A 12,888-nucleotide genomic window follows, 5' to 3' on the forward strand; every position below is an offset into this window, starting at 1 on the left:
CCAGTCTCTGTTTAAAAATGATCTAATTTTGAAATGTAAGCCAATTGTATTGTTTTAATAATCTTTAAATTAAATTTTCACTAACATCAGCATTTTTAATTGTAGGTTGAACTCACAGTTGTTTAAAGAAGCTTTTTTCACTCTTGGTTAAGCACTGAGTTAGATTTGGTTTTGATGGTTTTGACTAGCTAGGAAAGTTTGAGCTGGACTTCTGTACTTCTGTATACAACTCATAATCATTGCTTTCTAGGTAGCTATCTGAATGTAGTTTTCCTTATATTGCATTCTAAAATCATTTGTGATTTTCATAAAATATATATCTCAGTATTTAAGCTGTTGATAGAATTCTATGCTGGGATCAATTTGTCCCCTTTTCTGTCTTTTTGATTTCTATGTTTCCTTTCTTATGGCCAGTGAGAAATGGAAGGAGAAATGTTTGAGAGATGAGTTTATTTGACTTTTGCCTTAATGAGAGCATAGAATAAGATTTCTTTTAACCAACTAAATTATCTTAGAGTTTAGGAGATTCAGAAATCCATAAAAAACATTGTTTCCTGAATTTCTCAAACAGCCTCTGTCTGTCTCCTTCATTCTTCCAGAACAAATGAAAAAGAGTGAGAGAGATTTATTTTTCCCATAATGTAACCCTCCCATTGTGATCACAGACAGACAGTAGACATATCACGGAACACAGAACACAGATTGATCATGGACACATCCCGGGTATTTCATGCATATTCTGACAATCATAAAACATTAATTTTCCAAACTAGATTCTTTTTTTCATCCTGGCATAAAGATCAATGTTACAAATCATATTTACATGACTAAAGAAATCTGTGGGAAAAAGGAGGCTTGTAGAAAATGAAGAGAAAGTAAAAGAATGAGTCAGAAAGGGGTTAAATTTTGTTGCAAGAAGTTGGGCTGACATTGACAAATCTTGTTTCTTACTAATTTTTTTCATGCTTCATTAGATTCAAACTGTGGAGATTTTTTGCTGAACTCTCCTAGCAAGCTTTTGAAAATCATTAAGACATGTTATAGAAATGTTCTGTGGTTTTACTACATGGAATCTTTAAAAAAAACAAACCAAAAAACTATGAGCAAGACTGGTTTTTCTGGTTGGAGAACAGAGAGAGAAAAAAATGTGGAGTAGCCAGCTGCTTCTGGAAGGCAGGGTTTAAGGAAAAACTTTTGGTCATATTAAATTTACTGTTTCTGAGAGGCTGCTGGGCCATTGGTTGTTTAACTGAATGCGAGAGCACCATCCTCTAACACAGCTTCATGAATAGGGTCTAAAGCACCCCGAAATAGAGTCCAAAAAGAAAAAGTCTCTACAGGGACCTGCTCTGGTCCATGCTTAGTATAATAAGATTTTAAATCAAAGCTAATCTTTTGCATGTCTCTGAATCTACTGTTCCCTCATTAAGAAATCACAGACAACAAATTTGAATAATAGCTAACTGCAGCTTACTGTGCTTAATAATTTCAATAGTTTTCTTTCCTTTGATTGTCTATGTTCTGTAGCATCCTCTTTATTTGAAAAGCAGTGTCCTTTTTATCTTATAAATTCTGAATTACTCATCCCTCTTTCCTTACTCTCACTGGCAAGGGGAACTGCAGCATCCTGGATGAAAGCCTATCTGTTCATTGGGAAGCATGCTCAGCTATTTTTGGGGTTAGGGGGCTTACCTATCCAAGAGTCCCTGATCCAGGGCTCCATCAATGCAGGAGTCAAAAACTCCCACAGGTCCAGGAAATCGTGGTGGTGGGACAGTTTCGGTGTGTCAAGACAAATGAGAGACAGTGTGAACTTCAGCCAGGCAGGCATCATGAATACTGCTCTGCTCTGCCTTGAATAAGGTTTATTTTTATACACTTCGAGATCACACATAATGTTGGCATGGAAATCCATTCTCATCATACATCTTTTCTTAGAAACAATGTATTGTTATACTTTTCAGTCTCTAGTAACTTTCAATATTTTTCAATATGTGTTTGACATATCCCTTGGGCTACAGTGGTGGGAAATTATAGGCCTTTTCATGGGAGACAATTTCTCCATTTATCATTCATTGATCTTTTATATTAATGTACTGTACCGAATCAGGGATCACGGAGGGGGCAACTTGAAGACTGTTTTGACCTCTTTTTGCAGACATCCATATATGGGAGATCCAAGTTAGGGTTTTAAAATCTTTAACATTAACTCACTATTTGCTGGTTTGTTGCGAAGTGACTTTTGGGGAATTTCTGTATTACTACATGTAAAGGTGGGAATTTCGTAGGAGTCTGTAGGGGACCTGTGAGGGTTCTAGTAACAGCCTTTACTGTTCTTCTGATTTTCCCTGAGGTTGAGTAGGGATATTGACGACAATAATTCCAATAATAAGGAGTGTTAGTAAGAGAATAGTCACACGGGGGTATCTGAGTGAGGAGTTTCCATCCTTCTTGAGCCTGCCATGCTCTTCCTTGAGGTCCCCACTGTGACCATGTCAGACAGAGTGGGTTTTGATGGCCCCCGGCAACCTTGTACTGACTTGGGGAAGAATTCCAACTGCTTTTCCACCCATCCCCTTTTCAAGGCTTGGTGCCTGCAACCTGCAGTCTGCTGATCTTAAAATACACACACACACACACACACACACACACACACACACACACCCACACACACACACACTCACACACACACATGTTGGTATCTGCCTATGAAGGATGATATATAGTGGAAGCTGAGGTTAAGGTTTGGAATGGAGTAACACAGGATTTGGGGAATGGGCTGGTCTTCCTCAAACTGTATTTCCCTTTCCTATAAACTCTTCAGAGCTGAGGAATTGTTTTTTTTGGAGGGAGTATTCTTATTTTTTTAATTTGTTTTATTAAGAACATTTTCCCATGGTTACAAGATTCATGTTATTTCTCTTCCCTTCTTCTACTCCCCCCCCCCCCCCAGCAAATGTGCATTTCCACTGTGTTTTACATGTGTCATTGATAGAGACCTATTCCATATTATTGATATTTGCATTAGGATGACCGTTTAGAGTCTACATTCCCAATCATATCCCCATTGAGCCATTTGATCAAGCAGTTGTTTTTCTTCTGTGTTTCTACTTCCACAGTGTTTTCTCTGGATGTGGATAGCATTCTTTCTCATAAGTCCCTCAGAATTGTCCTGGGTCATTACATTGCTGCTAATAGAGAAGTCCATTACATTTGATTGTACCACAGTGTATCCATCTCTGTGTACAATGTTCTTCTCCTTTCACTCTGTATCAATTCCTGGAGGTCATTCCAGTTTACATGGAATTCCTCCAGTTCATTATTTCTTTTGCCACAATATTATCCCATTACCAGCAGATACCACAATGTTTAGCCATTCCTCAATTGTAGGGCATCCCCTCATTTTCTAATTTTTTGCCACCACAGAGAGCAAGGCTCTATATATTTTTGTACAAGCCTTTTTCCTGATGATCTCTTTGGGGTATAAACCCAGCAGTAGTATGGCTGGATCAAAGGGCAAGCATCTTTTAAAGCCCTTTGGGCATAGTTCCAAATTGCCATCCAAAATGGTTGGACTAATTCACAACTCCACCAGCAATGCATTAATATCCCTATTTTGCCACAACCCTGAGGAATTGTTGGTAGAGCCTAGATAGGTAGGATCAGGTAGAAATATTGGACAGGCTGTTTTAGAGGGAAGTGAGGGATGTGGCTGGTAGAAAGGCAAGAGAAGATCATTCTTTCTTTGAAGGAGGCACCATGAAAGGCAAAGAGAGGGCATCTGAGCTGCTAGAATACAGGGGTTCCCTCTCTCTACCCATGTGCACACACATATCTCTATAGACTGTTATGAAAAGGGCTGACAGACGATTTAACCTTTAGAATCACCCTCTGGGAGAGTTGATTGGCTCAAACATTTCCAGTCACATTCTCACCAATCAGACTCTTTTTAAAAAAGCAGGATTTTAAGGGCCAAAGAGGATAGGAAATGGAAATGAACAACACCCATTCCTTAAAAGTGAATGAAAATTTGGAAGGCAGTTCCAGATTAGTCTTTAATGAGTCACCTTAAAGCTCAAGGTTGACAAAGGTGCTTCTTGTCCAACCAGACTGTTATACTTTGGAGATACAGAAAAAATGGCTACAGTTGGTCTGAAGAGAGTCATGCTTTTTAAATCCACATTTTCTTTACAGCATGACCATCTGCCAATCTACCTCCTCTCCAAAGGCTTGGCAGGTTTACCCCTCTTTTAAAGAGACAGAGATGCAAGGACCCAGAAAGAAGAAGGGCTTACAGCAAAGCCATTCACCTCTGAATCCTTTGAGGACTTCCCCACTCCAGTAAAGCGCTGGGTGGCTAATACAATAGCTAATCTCTCTGGATCGGACAAGACAGATCTTAAGGCACCTTATCCTTCAGAAATACCTTATTAGTCTTCTAGAAATTTGTAATAGACTGCCCAGGATTACAAGAAGGAAAATCAGGACCTAGAAGGCATGGTCACATATGAGAGTTTATCTTTGGTATTGGTCATAGAGGTTTTCAGCTTTTGGAAGCAGCCCAAACATACATTCCAGAGAAATTGCCACAGCACATGCTGTCGACCAATTCCAGTTTCTCCACCTACTCCTTTCTCCAATTTTCCATGTGGCCGGGAATGGATGGACACATGGCTTAATAAGTCTGGACTGAGTGGTATAGATGATTCACTGGCATCTTCCCTGCCCACGAATAACCTCTCTCCCAATTTTGTGGAGCCTGGGAAGTGGGGCCAGGGAAGTACTAGTTACAATCAGGATTTTTCTTGGAAAAAGCCATGTGCCTCAACAACCATTTATTTAAAAATAAATGTAGAGCTAAGTCTTTTTGAGCAATGGAACTCTTTCCTTGGGCTTTTCCCTTCTGAAAACTTCTTATGGCTTTAAAACAATGCCTTGTCAGGTTTCATCTTGCAAAATCTCTCTGGTTCTCTGTTGTCCCAGGTCTTTCAGCAAGCCAGAAACCACATGAGAGAGAATTGTGGTCCTGGTAAGGATGGTATTTTGTGCCCTGCTTCTGCCAATGCTGAGCCAGCCCTATCTGCCAATACTTTGGGTTCTAGAGTCAAGGGTAGGGATGGCAAAAGTTCTGGGCTTAATTTCTGTAGCAGATAATTACTCATCTGCCCCCACCATGACTCAACTCCAAGGGGGAAAGGGCATGTGGAACAAGAAATAAGCCACCTTTTCTCCTTCTCTCCCATTCACTTTAAGGCTCTGCTGCTGTGGGATATCTTTAAGTCTCAGCCTTTCTCCTAAAATTGGGTCTCAGACTGGGGCTTCTTATCTAGCAATTCAGAGTCTTCAAACCTTTCAGAAACTTTGTTGGGGATTGCTTTGTCCTTCTCCAAATTGCCATGCACTTAGAAAAGGTCGAGTTCCAGGGCAAGAACAACAGTTAACAGCAAATGTAGAAAGACTAGCAGTGGTTTTATTGCTCTGAGTGTGAAGCCCCCTACCCCCTATTACGATTATAATAGTACTAGCCATTATGATTATTTTCATAACACAATCATTTGTTTTGAATTAAATAGTTAAATAATATAGATTGCTTCATATGAATTAGCCAGGAAAAATACAGTTTAGGGTGCTACAAATCTTGTTTACATCTTGACCTTAAGCCTATAATCTGAGTCTCCATATAACCCACCACACCCTTTTTTTTCTTTCTTTCTTTTTTTTTTTAATAACAAGATAATTGGACAAGGAGTGGAGGACTACTCTTTTTTTTTTTTTTTTTGGTATAATAAGATAGTCAGATAGGCACTCAATTGTTGACTCCTCGTATTTCATAGTAATTTTCAGCAGGAAAACAACTAGGCTCCAACCCCTTATTGCAGAGGCCTTGGAAAGGTCAGCTAAAAACAATAGATATGTTACCACCCAAAATAATTTTTTGACACTTTGTAGCTTAATCATTACTTGCATTAATTAAGAACTGCCCAATTGTTGATTGTATTTCTCTCACTGTGTCATTTGTTGATGGTATTTCTGTCACTGTGTCATCAGATTTCTTGGCAGTAAAAAGGCTATCTCTTGTTTCTCTGGGTATCTGGTCCTGATCTATCTCTGTGGGGATTGGCCTCCTCGCCATAAACCTATTTAGCTTGGAGTTTTTGCAATGGCGTGATAAATTTTCACCACACTTCCTGTATTGGCTCATGATACAAGCTATTAGATCATCCCAGGGCTTCAGGGATGTCATCCACAAGGGTAACACATAAAGGACCTTGAAGGTGTGCATATATACTATTATGAAGGGCACAAAAAATAGGGGTAGCACTATAGATATTAACAAAGACCTACTAGCAACGGAAAGGCAAAAGACCAGGGATGGGCCAATGATAAAGGAGAAGGTCACGTAGACGACGGCAAACCAACGGTAGGTGGCTGTGATTTTCCCTAACTTCTTGGCAAAATAGATAGGCAGTCGCATGAATGGGATTGGGTACCACAGAATGGCCCCGGTGATGTTGAAGAAGAAATGGCACAGGGCAATCTGAAATCAAAAGGATTAGACAAGATGAAGTCTCATCTAGCACATGCTGGGAATCAATTAGGGAAGGAAAACAGAAATCAAGACATAATATGGAATGAGGAGGGAAGGTAAAGTTTCAAATGGTGTCATTGAAGCTATCAGCACAAATATTTTCATCTTGGGTTCATAAAATTAAGAGCCAGTAAACTTTTGCAATCTGCCATCAGTTTTTTTTTATGAGAGGGAGGGAAGCTATTGAAAGTTATGTCCAAAGAAGAAGAAAAATAGGAATAGAGGTCTTTCTTAAGCATTTTCTCAATGCACAGGAAAGAACAGAAGAAAGTTATAGAGGGCAGATAGACAAAACAAAAACTTTTAAAATGGCATGTTAAATTTATTTTATATTTTAAAAGAAACTAAGAAGGATTTGCTAGAGATTTGTAATTTTGCATTAATTCCCCTTTTTCTGTTCTTAGTATATGGAAATATTTACATTTCTGGGTATTTACCAAATTCAGAATGATAAAAATGAATTTATTTTTAAATAAATGAATTTAACAGCCAGGAGGGACTCAAACAGTCATCTAGTCCACTCCCTTCAGTTTTGCTAGAATACCAAGCAACAGCATATAGAGAGATGTTATTAGTGACTTAATGGGCACTGGATGACCCAGTGTCAGGAATACTTAGGTTAGAACCTGTTTTTGCTTCAGTTTGCTCATCTGTGAAGACAAGAACAGAGCCCTAAATTCACTGGGTTATTCTGGATATCAAATAAGATCATTGTGGAAAATGCTTTGGAAGCCTTAATGCACTCTATAAATCAGAGGCTCATATATAGGATGTAATGAGTAGGACAATGCATATGTAAGTCTGAGAACCACAGCCTCACTGTAATTCCACAAGCATTTATTAAGTGCCTCCTATGGGAAGGGAATACTGGGCAGCTGGTGATATAGTGTATAGAATGTCAGGCCTGGAGGCAGGAGGATCTGAGTTCCAATTTGACGTCAGACTCTAATTGTGTGAGCCTAGAGAAGTCACTTGACCCTCTTGGCTTCCGTCCCCTCATTTGTAAAATAACCTGGAGAATTAAATGGCAAATCTCTTTAGACCTTTGCCAAGAAAGCACCCAGATGAGATCAGAAACAGGAATGACTGAACAACAACTATGCCAAGCATCATGCTAGGTACTAGAGACACAGAAAGGAAAAGTACCTGTCCCAGACAAATTCACACTCTGCTCCTTTGGATTCTGATTATACCACTTACTACCTGAATGACTGTGTTCTTTAGTAAAACCCTTTTCTTCTCTTAAGGTATTAGGACTAGAGAATCTCAAAGATCTCTTCCAAATCTAAGTCCTATGAAAACTGGCCTATTTGCAAATAGACATGAAGGAATGAACTAAAGGCAATGAATAGCTCGATTCCAAGCTTACAAACAGAACAAAGTTGATATTTAAAGCCATTCTTGCCCAGTTCCAAAGCGGTGATTCCAAAAATTTAGTTAATTAAAAGCATCATCCCAAATGGAATTAAGTTCCAGTGAGTAAAAAACAATGAAATAAAAATAATTATTGCATTCCAGAACCAATGAGACTTTTATTATAATTGCTTTCAAAATCAGTTTTGGAATTTGTTATTTTACAAAATTAATTTCATTGTCTCATCATGCTTTGAATTAAATTCTTCTTCTCACACTGCCTCCCATACTCCTTTGTCACCTGTTTCCTCCCCAGGCATTACCTGGCCTGCCCATAGACCAGCAGCCACAATTGGTTTCCTTTGCCAGGAAGAGAAGGAGAGGAAGAGAAGACAGGAGAATATTAAGGCAAAAGTCACTCAGGAGAAGGTTAAGGGCACCATCATTGTGCCCTTGTCAAGGCTGCAAGAATCAACCTTGACCCCTGCTTCCTCCTTGCCTTCCATGTTGTCACTCTCTTGAGTCCTTATGCTGGATCTTTTCTATTCTTTTCATCCTTTCCATTCTTAATGACACCATTAAATCTTCATGTTTTTGGTCACCTGCACTTGTAGTATTGTAGAAAATGATGCTGATTAGTATTATTTGTATGACCTTGGGCAAGTCACTTAATCTCAATTTATATTTCTCTATATATATTATATAACACATATATAATATATATATAATAATTCTATAAGAATGAAGGAAGTTTGGACTGGATGATTTCTGAAGTCTCTTTTAGCTTCAGATCTATGATCCTATGACTATTTCATTTTTAAAAATATTTTTTATTTTTTTAAACACTTAATTTCTGTGTATTGGCTCCTTGGTGGAAGATTGGTAAGGGTGGGCAATGGGGGTCAAGTGACTTGCCCAGGGTCACACAGCTGGGAAGTGTCTGAGGCTGGATTTGAACCTAGGACCTCCTGTCTCTAGGCCTGGCTCTCAATCCACTGAGCTACCCAGCTGCCCCCTTTATTTATTTTTAATCTTGGAACCAATACTGTGATTTCAAGGCAGAAAATGGTAAGGACTAGGCAATGGGAGTTACGTGGTTTATTCAGGGTCACCCAGCTAGGAAGTGTCTGAGTTCAAATTTGAACTCAGGACTTCCTGTCTCTAGGCCTGGCTCTCAGTCCACTGAGTCACCTAACTGCACCCCAGGAGATAGATTTAGACATTCACTACACAAAGATGTCCCAATCTGTTATTCTGCATTTTAATCTTAATAAATATTTCAGTAAGTTGGAAAAAATATTGTACAAGCACCAACTATTCAAGTGAAACTGCTCTTCAAAGGTGGTCATTGATGTAGTGTATCCCTGGGTCCTTTGTTCACATCCTTCCCCCTCTCAGAATGATTTTCCTCCTGCTCTCTGCCCAAACAGATCCTAAGCATCCTTCCAGGAAGAGGCTTCTCTTCCCTCCATGAAACCAACCTTCACCTGTCCTCCTAACAGGAACAGAGCTGGGACCCAACATCAGGTACTCTGACATCACATTCAGAAGCTCTTCTTACACTATCACCTTTTTCTGACTGATAGGAGGACACAAGACAACGGATGGGGACTTTAGACTGTTCTCCAAAGCTGGAGATATTTGGTCCCTCTTAAGGAAGCTCAGCTCCTAAGAACAATAGGTAGGAACAATTTTGTAGTCTATAGGTCACTATTATGATTTGGGGGAGGATTTAGTAGTAGGTTAAGAACAGAGAGTTTAATTGAAAGGGATAACAAGTCACAACTGTGCATCCTGACCTGGAGTGACTTTTGTAAAGTATTTCGAGGGCTAGCTAATGCAGCCACGATGGCAGTGGTGGTGGTGCCGATGTTGGAACCCAAGGTTAAAGCATAAGCTCTCTCAAGGCTGATCACACGGATGCCTAAGGAAAAAAAGACATTGGATTCCTTCCTGGGTAGGAATGATTGAGCATGGCAGAACCAAATGTCAGAAATGGAGATGTGGGAATGTAAAAAGGAAAACAGGGAGAAAGGAAAGGAAAGACTTACCAACCAGAGGAGTGATTATACTGGTGAACACGGAACTACTCTGTATAACAAAGGTCAAAAGAGCTCCAGCAAAAATGGCAATGTAGCCTGTTAACCAGGTAAACGGGAAGGGGAAATCTGGGAAATAGACGTAAAGGAAGAGAAGTAAAAGGCACCATTGCTATAAGTTTTCTGATCAACATTGCATTCTCATATAGAAACAGTACTTTGAGTAAAAACTCATTCTAAAACTTCTAACCCAAACTGTTCCTAAGACAATTAAAAGCAGTCAATTAAGGAGGTTCTTTGGGTGTCTCAGGAATTCCAAGCCAAACTCCTAGAAACGACTTTTATATTCCTCTTTGCACAAAGGAGATGTTTATAAAAAGTACTTAACACAGTGCCCAGCACCTGTAGGCATAATATAGATACTTATCCCATTCCTCATGCCTCATTGTTCCCACAGCTAGATAAATCCCATGCCAGTGCAAACAGTATCTCTTCTGTACCTCATCTTCCTTGCCTGTAACAGTTAGGGTGTGAGTAGGGGGTTGGGGAGGATTGAAAGAACCCACTCCTTCCAAGTCCCATTGGAATCCTAATTCACAACAATCCAGCTAGGAAAGAAATTAGATCAGGGACCATAAAGGGAAGCTGAGGCTAAAAAAGATTCACTTGGCAAACATCCCAATATTTTCCAGTGGGGGCTGGCACCTAGCAGGGAGCAAAATGAAACAAAACATAAAGCAGTAACAATTACTGGAAACTGTTAATGCTCTACATGGTAGAGAAATGGGGAGAGAGTGAAGCATTTATTAAGTACCTACTATGTGCCAGGTACTGTGCTATCAACTTTGCAGACATTATCTCATTTGATCCTCACAACAACTCTTGGAGGTAGGAAATTGAGTAAACTGTAACTGAAGTTAAATGACTTTCCCAGGGCCACATAGTAAGTGTTTGAGACTGGATTTGAACTCATGTCTTCCTGACTTAAAGTCTAGTACTTTATCTACTTAGCCATCTTATATGCTCAGCCTATACCTCTTCCTTTTCAATAAGTACTTCTGTCAGCCAGAGATGGCCATCAAAGCAAATGCTTTGTCACCATATTGCGCAACATCACCGTCCTTGTTTGTCTCCAACATTCCTGCTTCTGTGATTGAGTATGAAGCAGCAGGGATATGTCCCAGTTTGGGACTTTCTTCCTTAGTCCACTAATGGTGACAGTGAAATTTCCAGAGCTCTTTATTATTTACAGTGTCCTAGTAGGAATAGTATATATAGAACACTTTTTTCAGATTCTCTTTTTCTACAGAAGATCATAGGACCTTCAACTTATGAGGTGGGAGAGTCTTTAGGTCAACTGCTCAATCCCTCTTCATTTTACAAAGGGAGAACTGGAGTATCAGAGATCTCAATTTACTTACCCAAAGCCACATAGACAGAGCCAGCATTTGAATCCAGGATGTTTGACTCCAAATCGAACACTCTTTTCTACTGTACCACAGGGCTCATCTGGGTTTAGTGACTCATCCAGGATTACACAGAGAATATGCCTGACCAACAAAGATGGACTTGGACATCCAAAAGGCCAAGTCAAATCCAACCTGAGATTTTAGAGTCTTGGACAAGTTATCTAACACCTTCCAGATGTGGCAGACTCACAGGAGTGACGTGAAGGGTGAATTTATAGATGTCTTTAAGGGTTATTCCAACTCTAGAGCTCTAGAAAGTTTATTAGGGAACAAGGAATTAAGACTTATCCTATGATTTCTTTCATATAGGGATCTCTCTGGTGGGGAACTCTGCCAGCTGGAAGATTCTCTGTATTACAGAATCCTGAAGACTTGCCTAAAGTGTCCTAAAGAGCTTTTAAAGTGTTGTTCACACAACTAGTATGTGTCCAAATTGGGATTAGAACTTAAATTATCCTGGCTTCTAGGTCAGCTATCTACTATACCACACACTCTCTCTCATTTATCATTATCATCCCTCTCCTTAGTCCCCCAGAGGGAATAATCCCACTAAGGGATTGGGAATGATCTCCATGTGGGAAACATGGTAGAATATAACTCTTTTTTCCTTTTTTTCTCCTCACTCTCTTACTATTTCACCTTTGGGTTTATTTTATTCTTTGATTTTTCTTTTTCCTTTTTTAAAGCCTTTTTCATTCCAAATTTTATAAAACCAAATGAAATACACATTTCTCTCTTATAAGTTTAGCTTTCTTTTCTTAAAATCTCTATAATAAGTGTTCTAGTCTTTCCCCACCATCTCCAAATCATAGTAGTCATCATACTGGAGACCAACATGTACCTATAAATTAAGTCTTTCATGTTGCATCTTTCAGTTCACTTTCTGGAAATAACATTCACAGTTTATTCTTCATGAATTAATTCTATGGCTGTGTATAATATCCTCCTGGTTCTACCAGTTTTACTATTCTGGTGTAGTTCTCTCCAAGTTGCTACTTTTTTTTTAAAAGTCTGTTCATTGCTTCCTATGGTACAGTAGTATTTCATTACAACTGCATGCTGCAATTTGTTTAGCTATTTCCCAATTGATGGACAGTTTTCAATTCTTTACCACCAGAAAGTGAGTTGTTATATTTTGGAGCATATAGGCTTGTTTCCTTTTTTCCTGATCTCCTTGGGAGACAGAACCAGCAATATAACGGGTCTAAGTTTTATAAATGTAATTCCAAATTTCTCTCCTAAATGGATAGATCAGTTCACAACTCAGTCAAACGTGTATCATTGGGGGCAGCTGGGTAGCTCAGTGGATTGAGAGTCAGGCCTGGAGACGGGAGGTCCTAGGTTCAAATGTGACCTCAGACACTTCCCAGCTGTGTGACCCTGGGCAAGTCACTTGACCCCCATTGCCTATCCTTACCACTCTTCTGCCTTGGAGCCA

At 39.4% G+C, this 12,888-nt stretch overlaps 1 protein-coding gene across 1 annotated transcript in view; it reads right to left on the reverse strand.

The window, feature by feature from the left end:
* Positions 1 to 5,950: 5,950 nt before the first annotated feature.
* The window catches only part of LOC123252439 (sodium-dependent phosphate transport protein 2B-like), a 69,409-nt gene continuing 62,471 nt past the window's right edge, over positions 5,951 to 12,888 (reverse strand). The window contains exons 12-14 of the mRNA XM_044681750.1: positions 9,994 to 10,110; positions 9,742 to 9,866; positions 5,951 to 6,538 (exon numbers count right to left, since the gene is read on the reverse strand). Of these exons, the coding sequence (XP_044537685.1) occupies positions 5,951 to 6,538; positions 9,742 to 9,866; positions 9,994 to 10,110 (830 nt within the window). The remainder of the gene's footprint in view (positions 6,539 to 9,741; positions 9,867 to 9,993; positions 10,111 to 12,888) is intronic.

The sequence above is a fragment of the Gracilinanus agilis genome, chromosome 6, assembly GCF_016433145.1.
Source record: "Gracilinanus agilis isolate LMUSP501 chromosome 6, AgileGrace, whole genome shotgun sequence".
NCBI lineage: Eukaryota > Metazoa > Chordata > Mammalia > Didelphimorphia > Didelphidae > Gracilinanus > Gracilinanus agilis.